This window comes from Pan troglodytes, chromosome 2 (genome assembly GCF_028858775.2).
Source record: "Pan troglodytes isolate AG18354 chromosome 2, NHGRI_mPanTro3-v2.0_pri, whole genome shotgun sequence".
In the NCBI taxonomy this organism is placed as follows: Eukaryota; Metazoa; Chordata; class Mammalia; order Primates; family Hominidae; genus Pan; species Pan troglodytes.
The window spans coordinates 45,653,081-45,670,318 of record NC_086015.1 but is presented as its reverse complement, the minus strand read 5'-3'; the positions used below and the strand labels follow the sequence as shown (position 1 = coordinate 45,670,318).

The following is a 17,238-nucleotide window of genomic DNA, read 5'->3' as shown; positions in this document are numbered from 1 at the left end:
TGAATGAAAAGTACTTCTGGCCATACAGTCACCTGTCTTCAGCTGACTTCTCTAATTAGTTTTTGGTTCATTTGTTCATTCTTTCATTAATTTATCAAACACCTTAATCAGCAACTACTGAATGATGACAAAAATCAATGATAAGAAAGTTCTTACTCTAAGGGTGCTTAGTATTTAATGGAGGAGATAGATTTATAAGTAGATTTTATTAAACAATGTAATGGTTTTAATACATGTAATGATTTTTTAATGCCATGTCTTTTGATGATGGTAGCATCTAAAGGAATTTAACCCAAGTAGCTGTATGATTTTGGCCAAGTTACTTCATTTATCTGTACCTAAATTCCTTCCCCCTGGAAAATAAGAATAATAAAAGAAATACTAATATTTCTGTGGACCCCCTAGTCCATAGAAAATGCTGTATAAGTGTTCCTTCTTCCCCCCCTCCCCTTCCCTTTTTCATCCTTTCATTATTCTTAGAGGAAGAAATATTAATATGAGTATTCCTAGAGGAGGCAATGCCTTTGACAGAAGGTAGAAATGTCTAGTGATACTGATTCAAACCCCAGCTCCAGCACCCTACAAAAAACGGGGGGGAAAAGTTTTTCAATAGCAGAAAAACACTGCATGGGTGGGACAGTGTTTTTGAATTGACTTTGGAAAGCGGTTGTGCAAGCCATTGAGGGATACCCCAGTCACAAGATAGCTTCCACATCAGTTTGCCTTTCAATTTATTATATGCCTTAATAAAGTTAGGCTTTGCCATATTCTTTTATATTTCAATTCAAATTTTGTAGTCTGGTAAAAGTAAAAGCCCAAATCATCAGAGATGTTTGAGATATTTGTTAAACTGTTGTTAAAATAAGCCATTTAAGTTTTTTACCCTCAATTAGCTGAATTTATACAGCTAAAATATTTCCTTTGATGAAATCTCAATAGGTGAAATAACTATGTAGCTATGTAATAAATTCATTCAAATGTTGCCCAGGCTATAGAGCACTGTTGTGATCACCACTTACTGCAGCCTTGAACTCCAAGCCCCAAGCAATCCTTCTGCCTTAGCCTCCTGAGTAGCTGGGACCACAGATGCATGCCGCTACACCTAGATAATTTTTTAAATTTATTAATTAATTTATTTTTATTATACTTTAAGTTCTAGTGTACATGTGCACAACGTACAGATTTGTTACATATGTATACATGTGCCATGCTGGTGTGCTGCACCCATTAACTCGTCATTTAGCATTAGGTATATCTCCTAATGCTATCCCTCCCCCCTCCCCTCACCCCACAACAGTCCCCGGTGTGTGATGTTCCCCTTCCTGTGTCCATGTGTTCTCATTGTTCAATTCCCACCTATGAGTGAGAACGTGCGGTGTTTGGTTTTTTGTCCTTGCGATAGTTTGCTGAGAATGATGGTTTCCAGCTTCATCTATGTCCCTACAAAGGACATGAACTCATCCTTTTTATGGCTGCGTAGCATTCCATGTACACATAGATAATTTAAACGGTTTTTTTTTTTGTAGAGATGGCATCTTACTGTGTTGCCCAGGCTGGTCTCAAACTCCTGGGCTCAAGCAGTCCTCCCACCTCAGCCTCCCAAAGTGCTGGGATTACAGGTGTGAGCCACTGAGTCCCACCAGCTTTATTAGAATGAACTGATTTCTTCAGAAATAATTTGATGCTTCTCAAGCTGCCTGTGTATATTGAAAAGCCTCACAGTGAGAAGCAAGTCAGTCTCTGAGTCTGTAAGACTGTTTTTTTAGGATCACTCATACATGGTTTCTCATTATTCTTCACTGTTACTCTGCAGAATAAAATACAAGGTTTCTCTAGTGGGGACTGAGCTCTTGAGCATCTGTTTTTAACTTGCCCTTTCTTCTTTTTGTAACTATAGCTTGTGTTCCAGTGCTCTCAGCCACTTGTTCAAATTGGGTGCACATTCATAGTTTTTGTCAAGGTGGAATTTCACGGGATAACGCAAGCATAAAATATTTAAAACAGTGAGCAAATTTTGAGTTTTTGCTTCTTTTATCAGTCTCTTGAATCGAAAGCTTTTTAAAGACTCCCTTTCTCTCTGCCTTGATTTTAGGATTATAATGCTATATACTTACCCAGCATGTATTATTGGTGTTTAAAAATTACTTAAGGATTTTGAAGTTAAATTAAAATTGTCCTAATTGTTGGCTTTGCTAAAGTATTTTGTATTCTTTCACTGAGATTATCATTTAACAGTTTTGAGCATAACATTTTATTTTACTGTTGAAAAATTTAGCATTTTGTTTTTCCTGTGGAAATCCTTTTTCTTGATTCAACTGCTAATGGTTGTTAACTATCTTTGAAAGCTGTTAGTAAAATAGCACCTCTCATTCTAAAGGAAATGTTGATAGTTGGATGTGTTTGTTTTTTGTTGTCTTGTCTGGTTCTAGAGAAATCCACAATTTATAAGTATATTTAGAATAGATACATGTTGTCCTTGCAATAGATACATGTTATCTTTGCAATGGATTTCTTGATTTGTGAACCTGTTGAGTTTGTGTCTGTTGGACTCCAGCCAGGATAGTTATTTCAACACAGTGATATTTTCTCATTGTTTTCTTTTAACATAGATGTGAGTTTACGGTCACATGAATTCTTAACAGTTATTTCTGGGTCAGAAGTGAATGGCTTTTTTGGTGTGAGATTTACAAGGAAACAACTTAGGTTTATTGTATACATTTATAAATAGTGATTCCCCATTGTGCATTGCAGAGTGGTTTTAAATCTGACTATGGATTCAGTAAAGCTTTTTATGTTTTGCAAGACTTCCTAAGGTCTGTAAACTTTCCCTTGTCATCTAAAGCAGAGACTGGCAAACTGTGACCCATATGGCTAACTGGCTTGCAGCCTGTTTTTGTGTGAGGCCTGTGAGGTAGGAGTGGTGTTTACATTTTTAAAGGGTTGTAAAACTTACAGAGATGAATGTGAGACAGAGAATCTGTGTCTGGCAAAGCCTAAAATACTTATTTCTGGACACTTTTCAGAAAATGTTTGCTGATTCTTGCTTTAAAGGAATAGAACTTTTTGGTCTTTATTCATGTGAACACAGAAATATTGGAATTTTAGAGCTAGATGGAACTTTGGAGATCATCTGGGTCTTTTAAAATGTGAATTTTATTATTCAGGTATGGTGAGGCCAGTAGATCAGGAGACAATTGCCATTGAAAAAATAGTTTGTTACTAAAAGATCCAAGAGGAAGGGCATACCATGCTACTGGGTGCCATGTGAGGAAGAACCAGGGCCAGTCAGGGGGCAGAGGAAAATGTGGACAAGAACTTTTACTGTGGTTTTCATGGGAAGGAACAGGCAAGACAGGGTAAGCAGGCTTAGGATTGGCTAGTTTGAATAATTTCAATGGGCTCTGGAGTGTAGGGGCTGTCCCTGGGTGTCTGGTACCTGGCTCTGGAGTGATCAGGGCAGGGGAATATTGGCCTGCAGTGTTAAGAGCTCAGTAACGGAGGTGGTTGTGGGTATGAGCTAAGGATTGGTTAGTTTGCATTGGAAAGATATGCCCGAAGGCTAGTTCTTTGCTGTCTCTAGGAATTAGCTGGGCCCGGGATAGGCATTCCTTCTAGATTAATAAAACCCCAGGATATCAAAGCATCACAAATACAGAGTACAAAGATATTGTTAGTATACTGTGCCACTGTCTTCATTTTATATATTAGGAAAATGAGGCCCCAGCAGTAATTTGTGTGTCCTAAGCCCCACAATCAATGTGAAGCAAGATCAAATTTTCGGTTCACATCTCCTGGTTTATTCATGGTGCTTTGTACTACTCAGCAGAGTCCCTTTCTTTTAAAAATCCAAATGAATATCACAAAGAACTTAAAGTGTTTTAAGTTTCATTGTGTCACACTTACAAGAACAGTCCAATTTCTCAACACAGTCGTTCTCAGTGTCATGTGGATAAAAACAAAAGCATGATTCTCCTGTTTCTGCCTGCCATCATCATGAGATTCTGACCCCCACCTCTTTCTGCTTTTCACTACTGCGTTCCTCTTGGAACTATTTGATTCGTAGTTTTGAGTCTATATCCTTGTTCAGTTCAGCCTCTTCTTTCTCCCGTTGTCGTAGATTTTGAGCCCTGTTCTAGCTTATGACTTAAACAACACTGATAGGGCTGATATCCCTCCTTTTTATGTTAATTATGATATAACTCATCACTGTATCTCCTGCAGAAACAAACCCAGGTCTTTACATAAGCACTGATGAAATAAGTGTTAATTATCTCCATCCACTCCAGTATTGTTTTTCTGATAGGATTGTAGAAAAACACCAACCTAAATTCTTAGGAGTTTTGTCCCAGGTGTTCTATTTTTCTTACTTATTCATAAGGAAGATCAAAGGTAATTGATCTAAGCTTGTTTTGATGTTATTTATATTTTCAGGATATAAAAAACTCTAGGTGGTAAATATTTCTGCTTATTTTCTTCCATTATCTTGCTTCCCATCATAGAGGTTTCCCCTTGTTTCATGATAATTCAGTAAACATTTCATTGCCTATCCATATCTTATGAGGCTCAATTGGGTCCACTGAGACTGTTCATCTCTGCTGTCAGGGACAACTTAATCTTTTGAATCCATATTTTCATAGCAGCCCTATAGGCTGGGGGCTTGCTTATTATAGTTATTCTTCTCTGGCTTTCATGGGTTCAGTGATAGCTTTTCTCAAGGAGGGGTTAGCAGAGAGCTCTCCATGGTGATGTCTCTTTGGTCACATGGTGCCCAGCCTTGAGTCACTCAGTGCATGCTTGTGTTGGAAGCTAGCAGTTAGTTGGTCTTTGGTCAGAACTGCCTGGGTATTTTGGGGGCTACAATCAACACTAATTCACAGTTCCTTCCTTCTGTATTTAAATAGAAATCTAGAGATCATCATTGTTAATGGAATGCTACCTAACATTTTCTCCCAATGTATTTCCTTAGTTGCCCACAAGAAAATTCCTTTTTACTTTTCTGTCTCTTGAGGTCTTATAGTTTATTTATATCATAGAATCATGGAACTTCAGAACAGAATCAGGTTGGCATTTTTCTGCCTGCAAAGGAGTTGTCATTCATTCATTCATTCATTCATTCATTGAGTCACTTCACAACTAGTTATATTCACTGAGGTGGGCAAAACAAACAATGTCCTGGCATTAGATGGAGCTTATGATTAGATGGAGGTATATACTAGACAATAAACAAGGAAATCAACTTAAACAAACATACCTTCCACTAGTTAGAAGTGCCGTGGAGAACAGTGAAGCATATTAAGAGAATGGAGAGTTTTATGAGGTGGGGTGGGCTGTTTTTGAGAGGGTGGACAGAGACAGCCTCTCTTTGGGAAGGTGAAATGTAGGATTGAGGTGAGGGAGCTAATTGGCTGTGCTAGTGCTAGCTGCAGTATTTAAAAGCAAGCCCCCAATTTTCAGGGACTTTAAGAAGGAGAGAATAACAACATCCAGGGCTGCTGAGAGGGTCAGTATGATGAGGACAGAGGATTACCATTATTTTGGCATCAGAAGGTGTAACTTCTTTAAGGATAATTTTCAGTGCTGCGTTGGACAAAAGCCTGGTGCAGTGGATTGAGGAGGAGATAAAGAAGTAGAGACAGGGAACATCAATAACTCTAAAGGAGTTCTGCTGCAAAGGGGAGAGCTGAAAAAGAGAGAGCTAGAAGGAGATATGGGGGTCAAAGGAGGTTTTTCATTTGTTTTTAAGATGATAAATATTTTAGTGTTGTCTCTATGTTAATGAGAACAATCTAGTGCAGGGGGCTGATAAATTTTGGCTTTCCTGGCCAGATCCAGACCACCACCTGCTTTTATAAATAAAATATTGTTGGAACATAGCTGTCACAGGATCCTTAGGGTGTTGCTTTTGCAGCTGGAAACCTCTGTGGCTGCTGGCGCCTTTGCCTGAGTTTTGCTCTGGCCTGCTGGGCTCGTTCTGCCCACTCGGCTCAGCAGGCTGCACTCGGCTTGTGTTATCAGCCTGGATCCTATGCCTGCCAAAGGCCAGCCAGGCACATAGTGGCATGGGGTGTGTGAGTGAGCATGGGGTCTGTCCACTGCGCACAGTCAGGTGTGCCGGCTGCTGCAGGGCGGGCAGCTCCAGTTGCCAGCGCTGTGCGAGGCTGTGGCTGGACGAGGCATACCACAAGCAGCCTCCGCTGTGGGCACTAGGGAACGTGGTAGCATCCAGAAGCTTGGAGGTGCTGGGAACCCCAGAGCCCCAAAGAGGGTATCACAGCCCTGGCTCAGGAAGCCCCTAGGTCTGGGTCGGGGCTACTTGATGGGCTGCAGCTCTTCTCTCCTTCTTGTCTCTTGCAACATGGTGAGCAGGGGGTGTGTTTCAGCCCTGTTTGTGTTATAGCTCTTTCAGTCCTGGCATTTGGTGGGTCCTGAGTTCTTGTGCTGCATCCAGGAAGAATGAGGAATGTGGACAACTGTATAGTGAGCAAGACGGAGAGGAGCTTCACTGAGTGACAGAATAGCTCCCAGGAGACCCAAAGTGGGTAGCTCCTCTCCACAGGCAGGTTGTCCCAGTGAGTGTCCAGCTCTCAGCAGAGAGGAGACCTGTGGTGGGTAGCTCCCTTCCACAGGCAGGTTGTCCCGAGAAGTCGAGTATACCCGAAGTGGGTAGCTCCTTCCCTCAGCTGGTAGTCCCAATGTCTGTCTGAGTCTGGCTGAGTCTGGGGTTTTCATGGGCTGAGAAGGAAGTTCATGCTGATCGGTTCATGGGTGGAAAAAGCAGCATAAGTTCTCACTCTGGGCCATGTACTCTACCTGGAATTGGCAGCCGGTCACCAGGCTTCAGGCTATCCCTGGCTTGAAGGTGGAGTTTCACTGGGAATCCTCCCTCTTCTGTCCAGGAACCTGTCTGCCTTCTGCCATCAAGATGCTATCCATGGTGGGCCAGGCTGTTTGTCCTGTGGGGCACCTGTAGGCCTGTGCCAAGCCACCCTCAGCACCCCCACCCAGCCTTCCTCCCATGCTCATTGGCACCCAAAGTCTGTAGGGGGCTGAGGCAGCAGGGGGCTGGTGTGTCTGCACCACCCTGAGCACGGACACCCCCAGCTGGTTTGCGACAGTGCCCAGGCTCGGCCACAACCGGAGGAGGTGCCAGGAGCAAGGGGAGGCCAGGGAGCAGGAGCAGGCACTTCTGAGCGTAGGGGTGGCAGGGGGTACAGGGGCTTTCCAGGCCTGGAGAGCACAGGGGTGCCAGGGTCTGGAGCTGTGGCCAGGCGGCTGTAGCTGCAGCTAGGTGCACAGGTACCCTGCCCTGCTGACTCAGTAGGGGGTGGGGCTCCTGCCTGTTCCTGCCTCTTGCTGGCCCCACAGAGTGTGCATCCTTGGCCACACCTCCCCCACTACAGCTGGCATCTTTGGAGAGGCCGCTCCAAATGGGCCGCTGCTGCCATCACTGCCATACCTATTCTGTCTGCGCCTGTATTTGCATTACAGTGGCAAAGTTGAGTAGTTGTGAAGGAGATTTTCTTCTGGCTTTTTTTTTTTTCTTTTGGATACAGGGTCTCACTCTGTCACCCAGGCTGGAGTGCAGTGGCGTAATCTCGGCTCACTGTAAACTCTGCATCCTGGGCTCAAACAACCCGCCTGCCTCAGCTTCCCAAGTAGGTGGGATTACAGGCATGTGCCACCATGCCTGGCTAATTTTTGTATTTTCAGTAGATGCGGGGTTTCACCATGTTGTCCAGGCTGGTCTCCTGGGCTCAAACGATCTGCCCGCCTCGGCCTCCTAAAGTGCTGGGATTACAGGTGTGAGCCACCATGCCTAGCCTACTTCTGGCTTTTTACTGCGTTTTCTGATGCTTTCTCTCCTGGAAAGGGTAAAACTGGTGATGTCGGAGAGCAAGTGGTGACCTGCTAGACTGATGTTCTTACCCACTTGGGGATTCCTACCCTCCTCCCCCAACATTCCCTAAAGGAGAAGAGCACTGTCACAAGTAGAGACGAGTAATTGAGCTGGAAAGTTAAGAAGTTGTGTTTTGGCTTTGAGATGCTTAAAAGTGAGATTTTTGAAATGGTGCTGACTGGGTGATTGAGGGTAGGCTAAGAAAACAGTTTGCAATTGATGAGGTCTATCGATTGGGCAGACAAGGTACTGAATTCTTATTTGGGTAATTAGAAACTATATTACATACTGCTATTTTTAGAATATTTATAAAAACAATGACTAACATTGTCCTAAGGCCTTGTTATTGTTTACGTAATTCTATTTGGAGCTGTAGTCATTTGGTACTATCCTTTGTTTCTTACTTTAAGATACAGAGTAAAAACTGGGGAGGGCAGCCAAGATGGCCGAATAGGAACAGCTCCGGTCTACAGCTCCCAGCGTGAGCGACGCAGAAGACCGGTGATTTCTGCATTTCCATCTGAGGTACTGGGTTCATCTCACTAGGGAGTGCCAGACAGTGGGTGCAGGACAGTGGGAGCGGTGCACTTTGCACGAGCCAAAGCAGGGCAAGGCATTGCCTCACTCGGGAAGCGCAAGGGGTCAGGGAGTTCCCTCTCCTAGTCAAAGAAAGGGGTGACAGACGGCACCTGGAAAATCGGGTCACTCCCACCCAAATACTGCTCTTTTCTGACGGACTTAAAAAACGGCGCGCCAGGAGATCATATCCCGCACCTGGCTTGCAGGGTCCTACACCCACGGAGTCTTGCTGATTGCTAGCACAGCAGTCTGAGATCAAACTGCAAGATGGCAGCGAGGCTGGGGGAGGGGCGCCCACCATTGCCCAGGCTTGCTTAGGTAAACAAAGCAGCTGGGAAGCTCGAACTGGGTGGAGCCCACCACAGCTGAAGGAGGCCTGCCTGCCTCTGTAGGCTCCACCTCTGGGGGCAGGGCACAGACAAACAAAAAGACAGCAGTAACATCTGCAGACTTAAATGTCCCTGTCTGACAGCTTTGAAGAGAGCAGTGGTTCTTCCAGCACGCAGCTGGAGATCTGCGAACTGGCAGACTGCCTCCTCAAGTGGGTCCCTGACCCCTGACCCCCAAGGAGCCTAACTGGGAGGCACCCCCGAGTAGGGGCAGACTGACACCTCACACGGCCCAGTACTCCTCTGAGACAAAACTTCCAGAGGAATGATCAGACAGCAGCATTCGCGGTTCACGAAAATCCACTGTTCTGCAGCCACCGCTGCTGATACCCACGCAAACAGGGTCTGGAGTGGACCTCTAGCAAACTCCAACAGACCTGCAGCTGAGGGTCCTGTCTGTTAGAAGGAAAACTAACAAACAGGAAGGACATCCACACCAAAAACCCATCTGTATATCACCATCATCAAAGACCAAAAGTAGATAAAACCACAAAGATGGGGAAAAAACAGAGCAGAAAAACTGGCAACTCTAAAAAGCAGAGTACCTCTCCTCCTCCAAAGGAATGCGGTTCCTCACCAGCAACGGAACAAAGCTGGATGGAGAATGACTTTGACGAGTTGAGAGAAGAAGGCTTCAGATGATCAAACTACTCCGAGCTACAGGAGGAAATTCAAATCAAAGGCAAAGAAGTTAAAAACTTTGAAAAAAATTTAGGCGAATGCATAACTAGAATAACCAATACAGAGAAGTGCTTAAAGGAGCTGGTGGAGCTGAAACTCCAAGGCTCGAGAACTATGTGAAGAATGCAGAAGCCTTGGGAGCCGATGCGATCAACTGGAAGAAAGGGTATCAGTGATGGACGATGAAATGAATGAAATGAAGTGAGAAGGGAAGTTTAGAGAGAAAAGAATAAAAAGAAATGAACAAAGCCTCCAAGAAATATGGGACTATGTGAAAAGACCAAATCTGCATCTGATTGGTGTACCTGAAAGTGACGGGGAGAATGGAACCAAGTTGGAAAACACTCTGCAGGATATTATCCAGGAGAACTTCCCCAATCTAGCAAGGCAGGCCAACATTCAGATTCAGGAAATACAGAGAACACCACAAAGATACTCCTCGAGAAGAGCAACTCCAAGACACATAATTGTCAGATTCACCAAAGTTGAAATGAAGGAAAAAATGTTAAGGGCAGCCATAGAGAAAGGTCGGGTTACCCACAAAGGGAAGCCCATCAGACTAACAGTGGATCTCTCGGCAGAAACTCTACAAGCCAGAGGAGAGTGGGGGCCAATATTCAACATTCTTAAAGAAAAGAATTTTCAACCCAGAATCTCATATCCAGCCAAACTAAGCTTCATAAGTGAAGGAGAAATAAAATACTTTACAGAGAAGCAAATGCTGAGAGGTTTTGTCACCACCAGGCCTGCCCCAAAAGAGCTCCTGAAGGAAGCACTAAACATGGAAAGGAACAACCAGTACCAGTCGCTGCAAAATCATGCCAAAATGTAAAGACCATTGTGACTAGGAAGAAACTGCATCAACTAATGAGCAAAATAACCAGGTAACATCATAATGACAGGATCAAATTCACACATAACAATATTAACTTTAAATGTAAATGGACTAAATGCTCCAATTAAAAGACACAGACTGGCAGATTGGATAAAGAGTCAAGACCCATCAGTGTGCTGTATTCAGGAGACCCATCTCACATGCAGAGACACACATAGGCTCAAAATAAAAGGATGGAGGAAGATCTACCAAGCAAATGGAAAACAAAGAAAGGCAGGGGTTGCAATCCTAGTCTCTGATAAAACAGACTTTAAACCAGCAAAGATCAAGAGAGACAAAGAAGGCCATTACATAATGGTAAAGGGATCAATTCAACAACAAGAGCTAACTATCCTAAATATATATGCACCTAATAAAGGAGCACCCAGATTCATAAAGCAAGTCCTGAGTGACCTACAAAGAGACTTAGACTCCCACACAATAATAATGGGAGACTTTGACACCCCACTGTCAACATTAGACAGATCAACAAGACAGAAAGTTAACAAGGATACCCAGGAATTGAACTCAGCTCTGCACCAAGCGGACCTGAGAGACATCTACAGAACTCTCCACCCCAAATCAACAGAATATACATTTTTTTTCAGCACCACACCACACCTATTCCAAAATTGACCACATAGTTGGAAGTAAAGCTCTCCTCAGCAAATGTAAAAGAACAGAAATTATAACAAACTGTCTCTCAGACCACAGTGCAATCAAACTAGAACTCAGGATTAAGAAACTCACTGAAAACCGCTCAACTGCATGGAAACTGAACAATCTGCTCCTGAATGACTACTGGGTACATAACGAAATGAAGGCAGAAATAAAGCTGTTCTTTGAAACCAATGAGAAAAAAGACACAACATACCAGAATCTCTGGGACACATTCAAAGCAGTGTGTAGAGGGAAATTTATAGCACTAAATGCCCACAAGAGAAAGCAGGAAAGATCCAAAATTGACACCCTAACATCACAATTAAAAGAACTAGAAAAGCAAGAGCAAGTGCATTCAAAAGCTAGCAGAAGGCAAGAAATAACTAAAATCAGAGCAGAACTGAAGGAAATAGAGACACAAAAAACCCTTCAAAAAATTAATGAATCCACCACTATGTTGGGGGGAGGGGGGAGGGATAGCATTGGGAGATATACCTAATGCTAGATGACGAGTTAGTGGGTGCAGCGCACCAGCATGGCACATGTATACATATGTAACTAACCTGCACAATGTGCACATATACCCTAAAACTTAAAGTATAATAATAAAAAAAAAATTAATGAATCCAGGAGGTGGTTTTTTGAAAGGATCAACAAAATTGATAGACCCCTAGCAAGACTAATAAAGAAAAAAAGAGATAAGAATCAAATAGATGCAATAAAAAATGATAAAGGGGATATCACCACCGATCCCACAGAAATACACACTACCATCAGAGAATACTACAAACACCTCTACGCAAATAAACTAGAAATTCTAGAAGAAATGGATAAATTCCTGGACACATACTCCCTCCCAAGACTAAACCAGGAAGAAGTTGAATCTCTGAATAGACCGATAACAGGCTTTGAAATTGTGGCAATAATCAATAGCTTACCAACCAAAAAGAGTCCAGGACCAGATGGATTCACAGCCAAATTCTACCAGAGGTACAAGGAGGACCTGGTACCATTCCTTCTGAAACTATTCCAATCAATAGAAAAAGAGGGAATCCTCCCTAACTCATTTTATGAGGCCAGCATCATCCTGATACCAAAGCCTGGCAGAGACACAAGCAAAAAAGAGAATTTTAGACCAATATCCCTGATGAACACTGATGCAAATATCCTCAATAAAATACTGCCAAACCGAATCCGGCAGCACATCAAAAAGCTTATCCACCATGATCAAGTGGGCTTCATCCCTGGGATGCAAGGCTGGTTCAATATACGCAAATCAATAAATGTAATCCAGCATATAAACAGAACCAAAGAGGAAAACCACATGATTATCGCAATAGATGCAGAAAAGGCCTTTGACAAAATTCAACAACCCTTCATGCTAAAAACTCTCAATAAATTAGGTATTGATGGGACGTATCTCAAAATAATAAGAGCTATCTATGATAAACCCACAGCCAATATCATACTGAATGGGCAAAAACTAGGAGCATTCCCTTTGAAAACTGGCACAAGACAGGGATGCCCTCTCTCACCACTCCTATTCAACATAGTGTTGGAAATTCTGGCCAGGGCAATCAGGCAGGAGAAGGAAATAAAGGGCATTCAATTAGGAAAAGAGGAAGTCAAATTGTCCCTGTTTGCAGATGACATGATTGTATATCTAGAAAACCCCATTGTCTCAGCCCAAAATCTCCTTAAGCTGATAGGCAAATTCAGCAAAGTCTCAGGATACAAAATCAATGTACAAAAATCACAAGCATTCTTATACACCAATAACAGACAAACAGAGCCAAATCAGGAGTGAACTCCCATTCACAATTGCTTCAAAGAGAATAAAATACCTAGGAATCCAACTTACAAGGGATGTGAAGGACCTCTTCAAGGAGAACTACAAACCACTGCTCAATGAAATAAAAAAGGATACAAAGAAATGGAAGAACATTCCATGCTGATGGGTAGGAAGAATCAGTATCGTGAAAATGGCCATACTGCCCAAGGTAATTTATAGATTCAGTGCCATCCCCATCAAGCTACCAATGACTTTCTTCACAGAACTGGAAAAAACTACTTTCAAGTTCATATGGAACCAAAAAAGAGCCTGCATCACCAAGTCAATCCTAAGCCAAAAGAACAAAGCTGGAGGCATCACACTACCTGACTTCAAACTATACTACAAGGCTACAGTAACCAAAACAGCATGGTACTGGTACCAAAACAGAGATATAGATCAATGGAACAGAACAGAGCCCTCAGAAATAATGCCACATATCTTCAACTATCTGATCTTTGACAAACCTGAGAAAAAGAAGCAATGGGGAAAGGATTCCCTATTTAATAAATGGTGCTGGGAAAACTGGCTAGCCATATGTAGAAAGCTGAAACTGGATCCATTCCTTACACCTTATACAAAAATTAATTCAAGATGGATTAAAGACTTAAACGTTAGACCTAAAACCATAAAAACCCTAGAAGAAAACCTAGGTAATACCATTCAGGACATAGGCATGGGCAAGTACTTCATGTCTAAAACACCAAAAGCAATGGCAACAAAAGCCAAAATTGACAAATGGGATCTCATTAAACTAAAGAGCTTCTGCACAGCAAAAGAAACTACCATCAGAGTGAACAGGCAACCTAGAAAATGGGAGAAAATTTTCACAACCTACTCATCTGACAAAGGGCTAATTTCCAGAATCTACAATGAACTCAAACAAATGTACAAGAAAAAAACAAACAACCCCATCAAAAAGTGGGCGAAGGATATGAACAGACACTTCTCAAAAGGAGACATTTATGCAGGCAAAAGACACATGAAAAAATGCTCATCATCACTGGCCATCAGAGAAATGCAAATCAAAACCATAATGAGATACCATCTCACACCAGTTAGAATGGTGATCATTAAAAAGTGAGGAAAACAACAGGTGCTGGAGAAGATGTGGAGAAATAGGAACACTTTTACACTGTTGGTGGGACTGTAAACTAGTTCAACCATTGTGGAAGTCAGTGTGGCGATTCTTCAGGGATCTAGAACTAGAAATACCATTTGACCCAGCCATCTCATTACTGGGTATATACCCAAAGGACTATAAATCATGCTGCTCTAAAGACACATGCACACATATGTTTATTGCGGCACTGTTCACAATAGCAAAGACTTAGAACCGATCCAAATGTCCAACAATGATAGAGTGGATTAAGAAAATGTGGCACATACACACCATGGAATACTATGCAGCCATAAAAAATGATGAGTTCATGTCTTTTATAGGGACATGGATGAAATTGGAAATCATCATTCTCAGTAACTGTCACAAGGACAGAAAACCAAACACCACATGTTCTCACTCATAGGTGTGAATTGAACAATGAGAACACATGGACACAGGAAGGGGAACATCACGCTGTAGGGACTGTTGTGGGGTGGGGGGAGTAGGGAGGGATAGTATTAGGAGATATACCTAATGCTAAATGACGAGTTAATAGGTGCAGTACACCAGCATGGCACATGTATACATATGTAACAAACCTGCACGTTGTGCACATGTACCCTAAAACTTAAAGTATTAAAAAAAAAAAAAGTAAAAACTGTTACGTATTGGCTGGGCGCGGTGAGTCACGCCTGTAATCCTGGCACTTTGGGAGACCTAGGCAGGTGGATCACCTGAGGTCAGGGGTTCGAAACCAGCCTGACCAACATGAAGAAACCCCGTCTCTACTGAAATAGAAAATTAGCTAGACGTGGTTGCATGTGCCTGTAATCCCAGCTACTTGGGAGGCTGAGGCACGAGAACCACTTCAACCTGGGAGGCAGAGGTTGCAGTGAGCCGAGATCACGCCATTGCACTCCAGCCTGGGCAACAAGAGTGAAACTCCGTCTCAAAGAAAAAAAAAAAAGGTATTAATTGTCATTTTAATGAACTCCTTTTTTTTTTACTTGCCTTTTAAACAATTATTAGGAAACAATTACTCTTCTTGGGTAATTGGGAAAAATATGTTACATTTTCTCTCATAAATCATTTAAGCATGTTCAGAATTTACTAAATTTACTTCTTTCACATTGGACAGAAGGACTCATCTGCTTGAGTCTCTCAGCCTGCTCTGGAACTATTCCTAGAACTGGATTTTAGCCTGGGTCTTCCAGGCTTTAGGGCCAGTGGTTTTTATGATTTAAAAGTTATAGCTGTGACTACAGGCACATTTTCACTCTGCCTGGCTAATTTTTTTATTCTTTGTAGTGATGGGGTCTCCCTTTGTTGCCCAGAATGGTCTTGAACTCCTGGGCTCAAGTGATCCTCTCACCTTGGCCTCCCAAAGTGCTGGGATTGCAATCATGAGCCACCGTGCCTGGCCTGGTGTAGCTCTTTCTTCAAGCAAACTATTCCACTTGATTCTCCTAGTTTTTTTTTTTTTTATTACCTTGACAACTTAGCCCCTACTAATATGCACAGTCTTATCTTCAGAAGCAAAAGGATTTTATCTTCTGAATGGCTTAGATGTTGTATATCATAATTGACATCTAGAAAGTGCGTGTTCCATCTTCCACTGCTGCACCAGGGCTGATTTGCCCAGAGAAGATTTCACAGGAGGGTGACAATGGATATTGCGTATTCAGTCTGTCTCCTCTCAGGCAACACATCAACTGGAAAAGACTTATAGTGGCTGCAGTCTGAATCTCAGGCTGGGGTCTGGGTCAAACTCAATGCATCTTATAGCTGCAGTGATTAGAGCAAAGCCTTGACCATTTGCTTTGAACTGTATTGATGAGTACAGGATTCAAACAATGAATGGGAATGAAGGATAGCTTTAGATTGAAGACGTGGAAAATAGATGGCAAGCTCTGAGAGTTTCCAGGGACATAGTGTTCTTGATCTTCACTCCAGTGAATTGACATCTTCCCACATTTTGAAAATTTTTATTTTTACCATTGAAAGGAAACAATTCAATTAAAAAAAAGTTGTATATATCATTGGATTATTCTTCCATTTTCTTTTTGAATTTCTGCTTAAAGTATGTCTCTTCCAGGTTCCTTGCTACATATATATCTAGAATGTTGGTTAAGTCTCAGGTACACTATGCCTTTGGCCATATTTTATTATCTGCTCATTATTTGCTCAGACTTAAGCATTTTGAGACACAATTTGGGGCAGTGATTCTCCATGTGTTTCCTATTGAAGCTTGACAGAGCTCAGGAGGGGTGGGCAGTGGATGCAGCCCACAGGTCTCTGGTCATCTCCTCATTTCTTTGCTAGGAAGAGCCTTAGGCTTCCTGGGACACTAGGCAAAACCAGAGACCATTCTACATTTTGGAGATGGCATGAAAGCATTGTGAAAACAGTAGCACTCAAATACCGTAATTATTTTATTGCAGGAGGTCTTGCCTAGGCTCTCGTAGTGTGATGGGAAATACAGAGCTAGGCTCCATGCAGGCAGTGGCAGGCTTCTCAATTCACCAGTCATTTTTAAGAAATGACTCACTTGTGTAGAGCTACCTTTCTAAGGAGTTTCTACAGTTTTGTATGTATGAGTGCATAGTGAGCTTTCCTAGCTGGTCCAGTGGGGGAGGTGAGAGCTGTAAGTGGCCTGCATGCCAATAGAAATGGGACCTCCCTTTTGTATTTGCTAGGATAAGGACGCCATTGCCCATGAGAAGATGATGATTATGTTAACACTGGTAAAACACAAACCATCACAAGCTTTTATGGGCCATCAGCCATCCAGTCATTGATATCCTTCAGTGGATGCTTGGTTTCTCATAGACACATAGGTCTGGCCTCAAAGCAGTCAGTCTACTTTGTCATTTGCCATAATACACAGTTTTCTGTTTCTTTACCCAGCCATCACGGGTATCATTATCTTTAGTATTTAAAGGAAATAGTCTTCAAATTACTAATTTTTTGAAAAAATATCAGATTAACGTCTTAATTTTACTGGTTTATTAAATAATGTATAAAAATGACAGTTGCCTTAGACCAGAATATTAATGGTGGGCAATATATACTTTGACAGATACGTGTATTTATTTATTGAGATGAAGTCTAGCTCTTTTACCTGGGCTGAAGTGCAGTGGCGCAATCTTGGCTCACTGCAACCTCCGCCTCCCAGGTTTAAGTGATTCTCCTGTCTCAGCCTCCCGAGTAGCTGGGATTACAGGC

At 42.4% G+C, this 17,238-nt stretch overlaps 1 protein-coding gene across 19 annotated transcripts in view; it reads left to right on the top strand.

Moving 5' to 3' along the window:
• Nucleotides 1–17,238, top strand: part of ULK4 (unc-51 like kinase 4) — a 714,793-nt gene that overhangs the window by 304,039 nt on the left and 393,516 nt on the right. For 2 of the 19 annotated variants that reach the window (XR_010155167.1, XM_054680570.2), the window contains exon 31: nucleotides 8,308–8,422. The exons of the other annotated variants lie outside the window; for them this stretch is intronic. Coding sequence is in view for 1 of the 2 variants with exons in the window: in XM_054680570.2 (XP_054536545.1) it covers nucleotides 8,308–8,422 (115 nt within the window). In the remaining variant the exon portion in view is untranslated. The remainder of the gene's footprint in view (nucleotides 1–8,307; nucleotides 8,423–17,238) is intronic. 19 annotated transcript variants of the gene reach the window in all.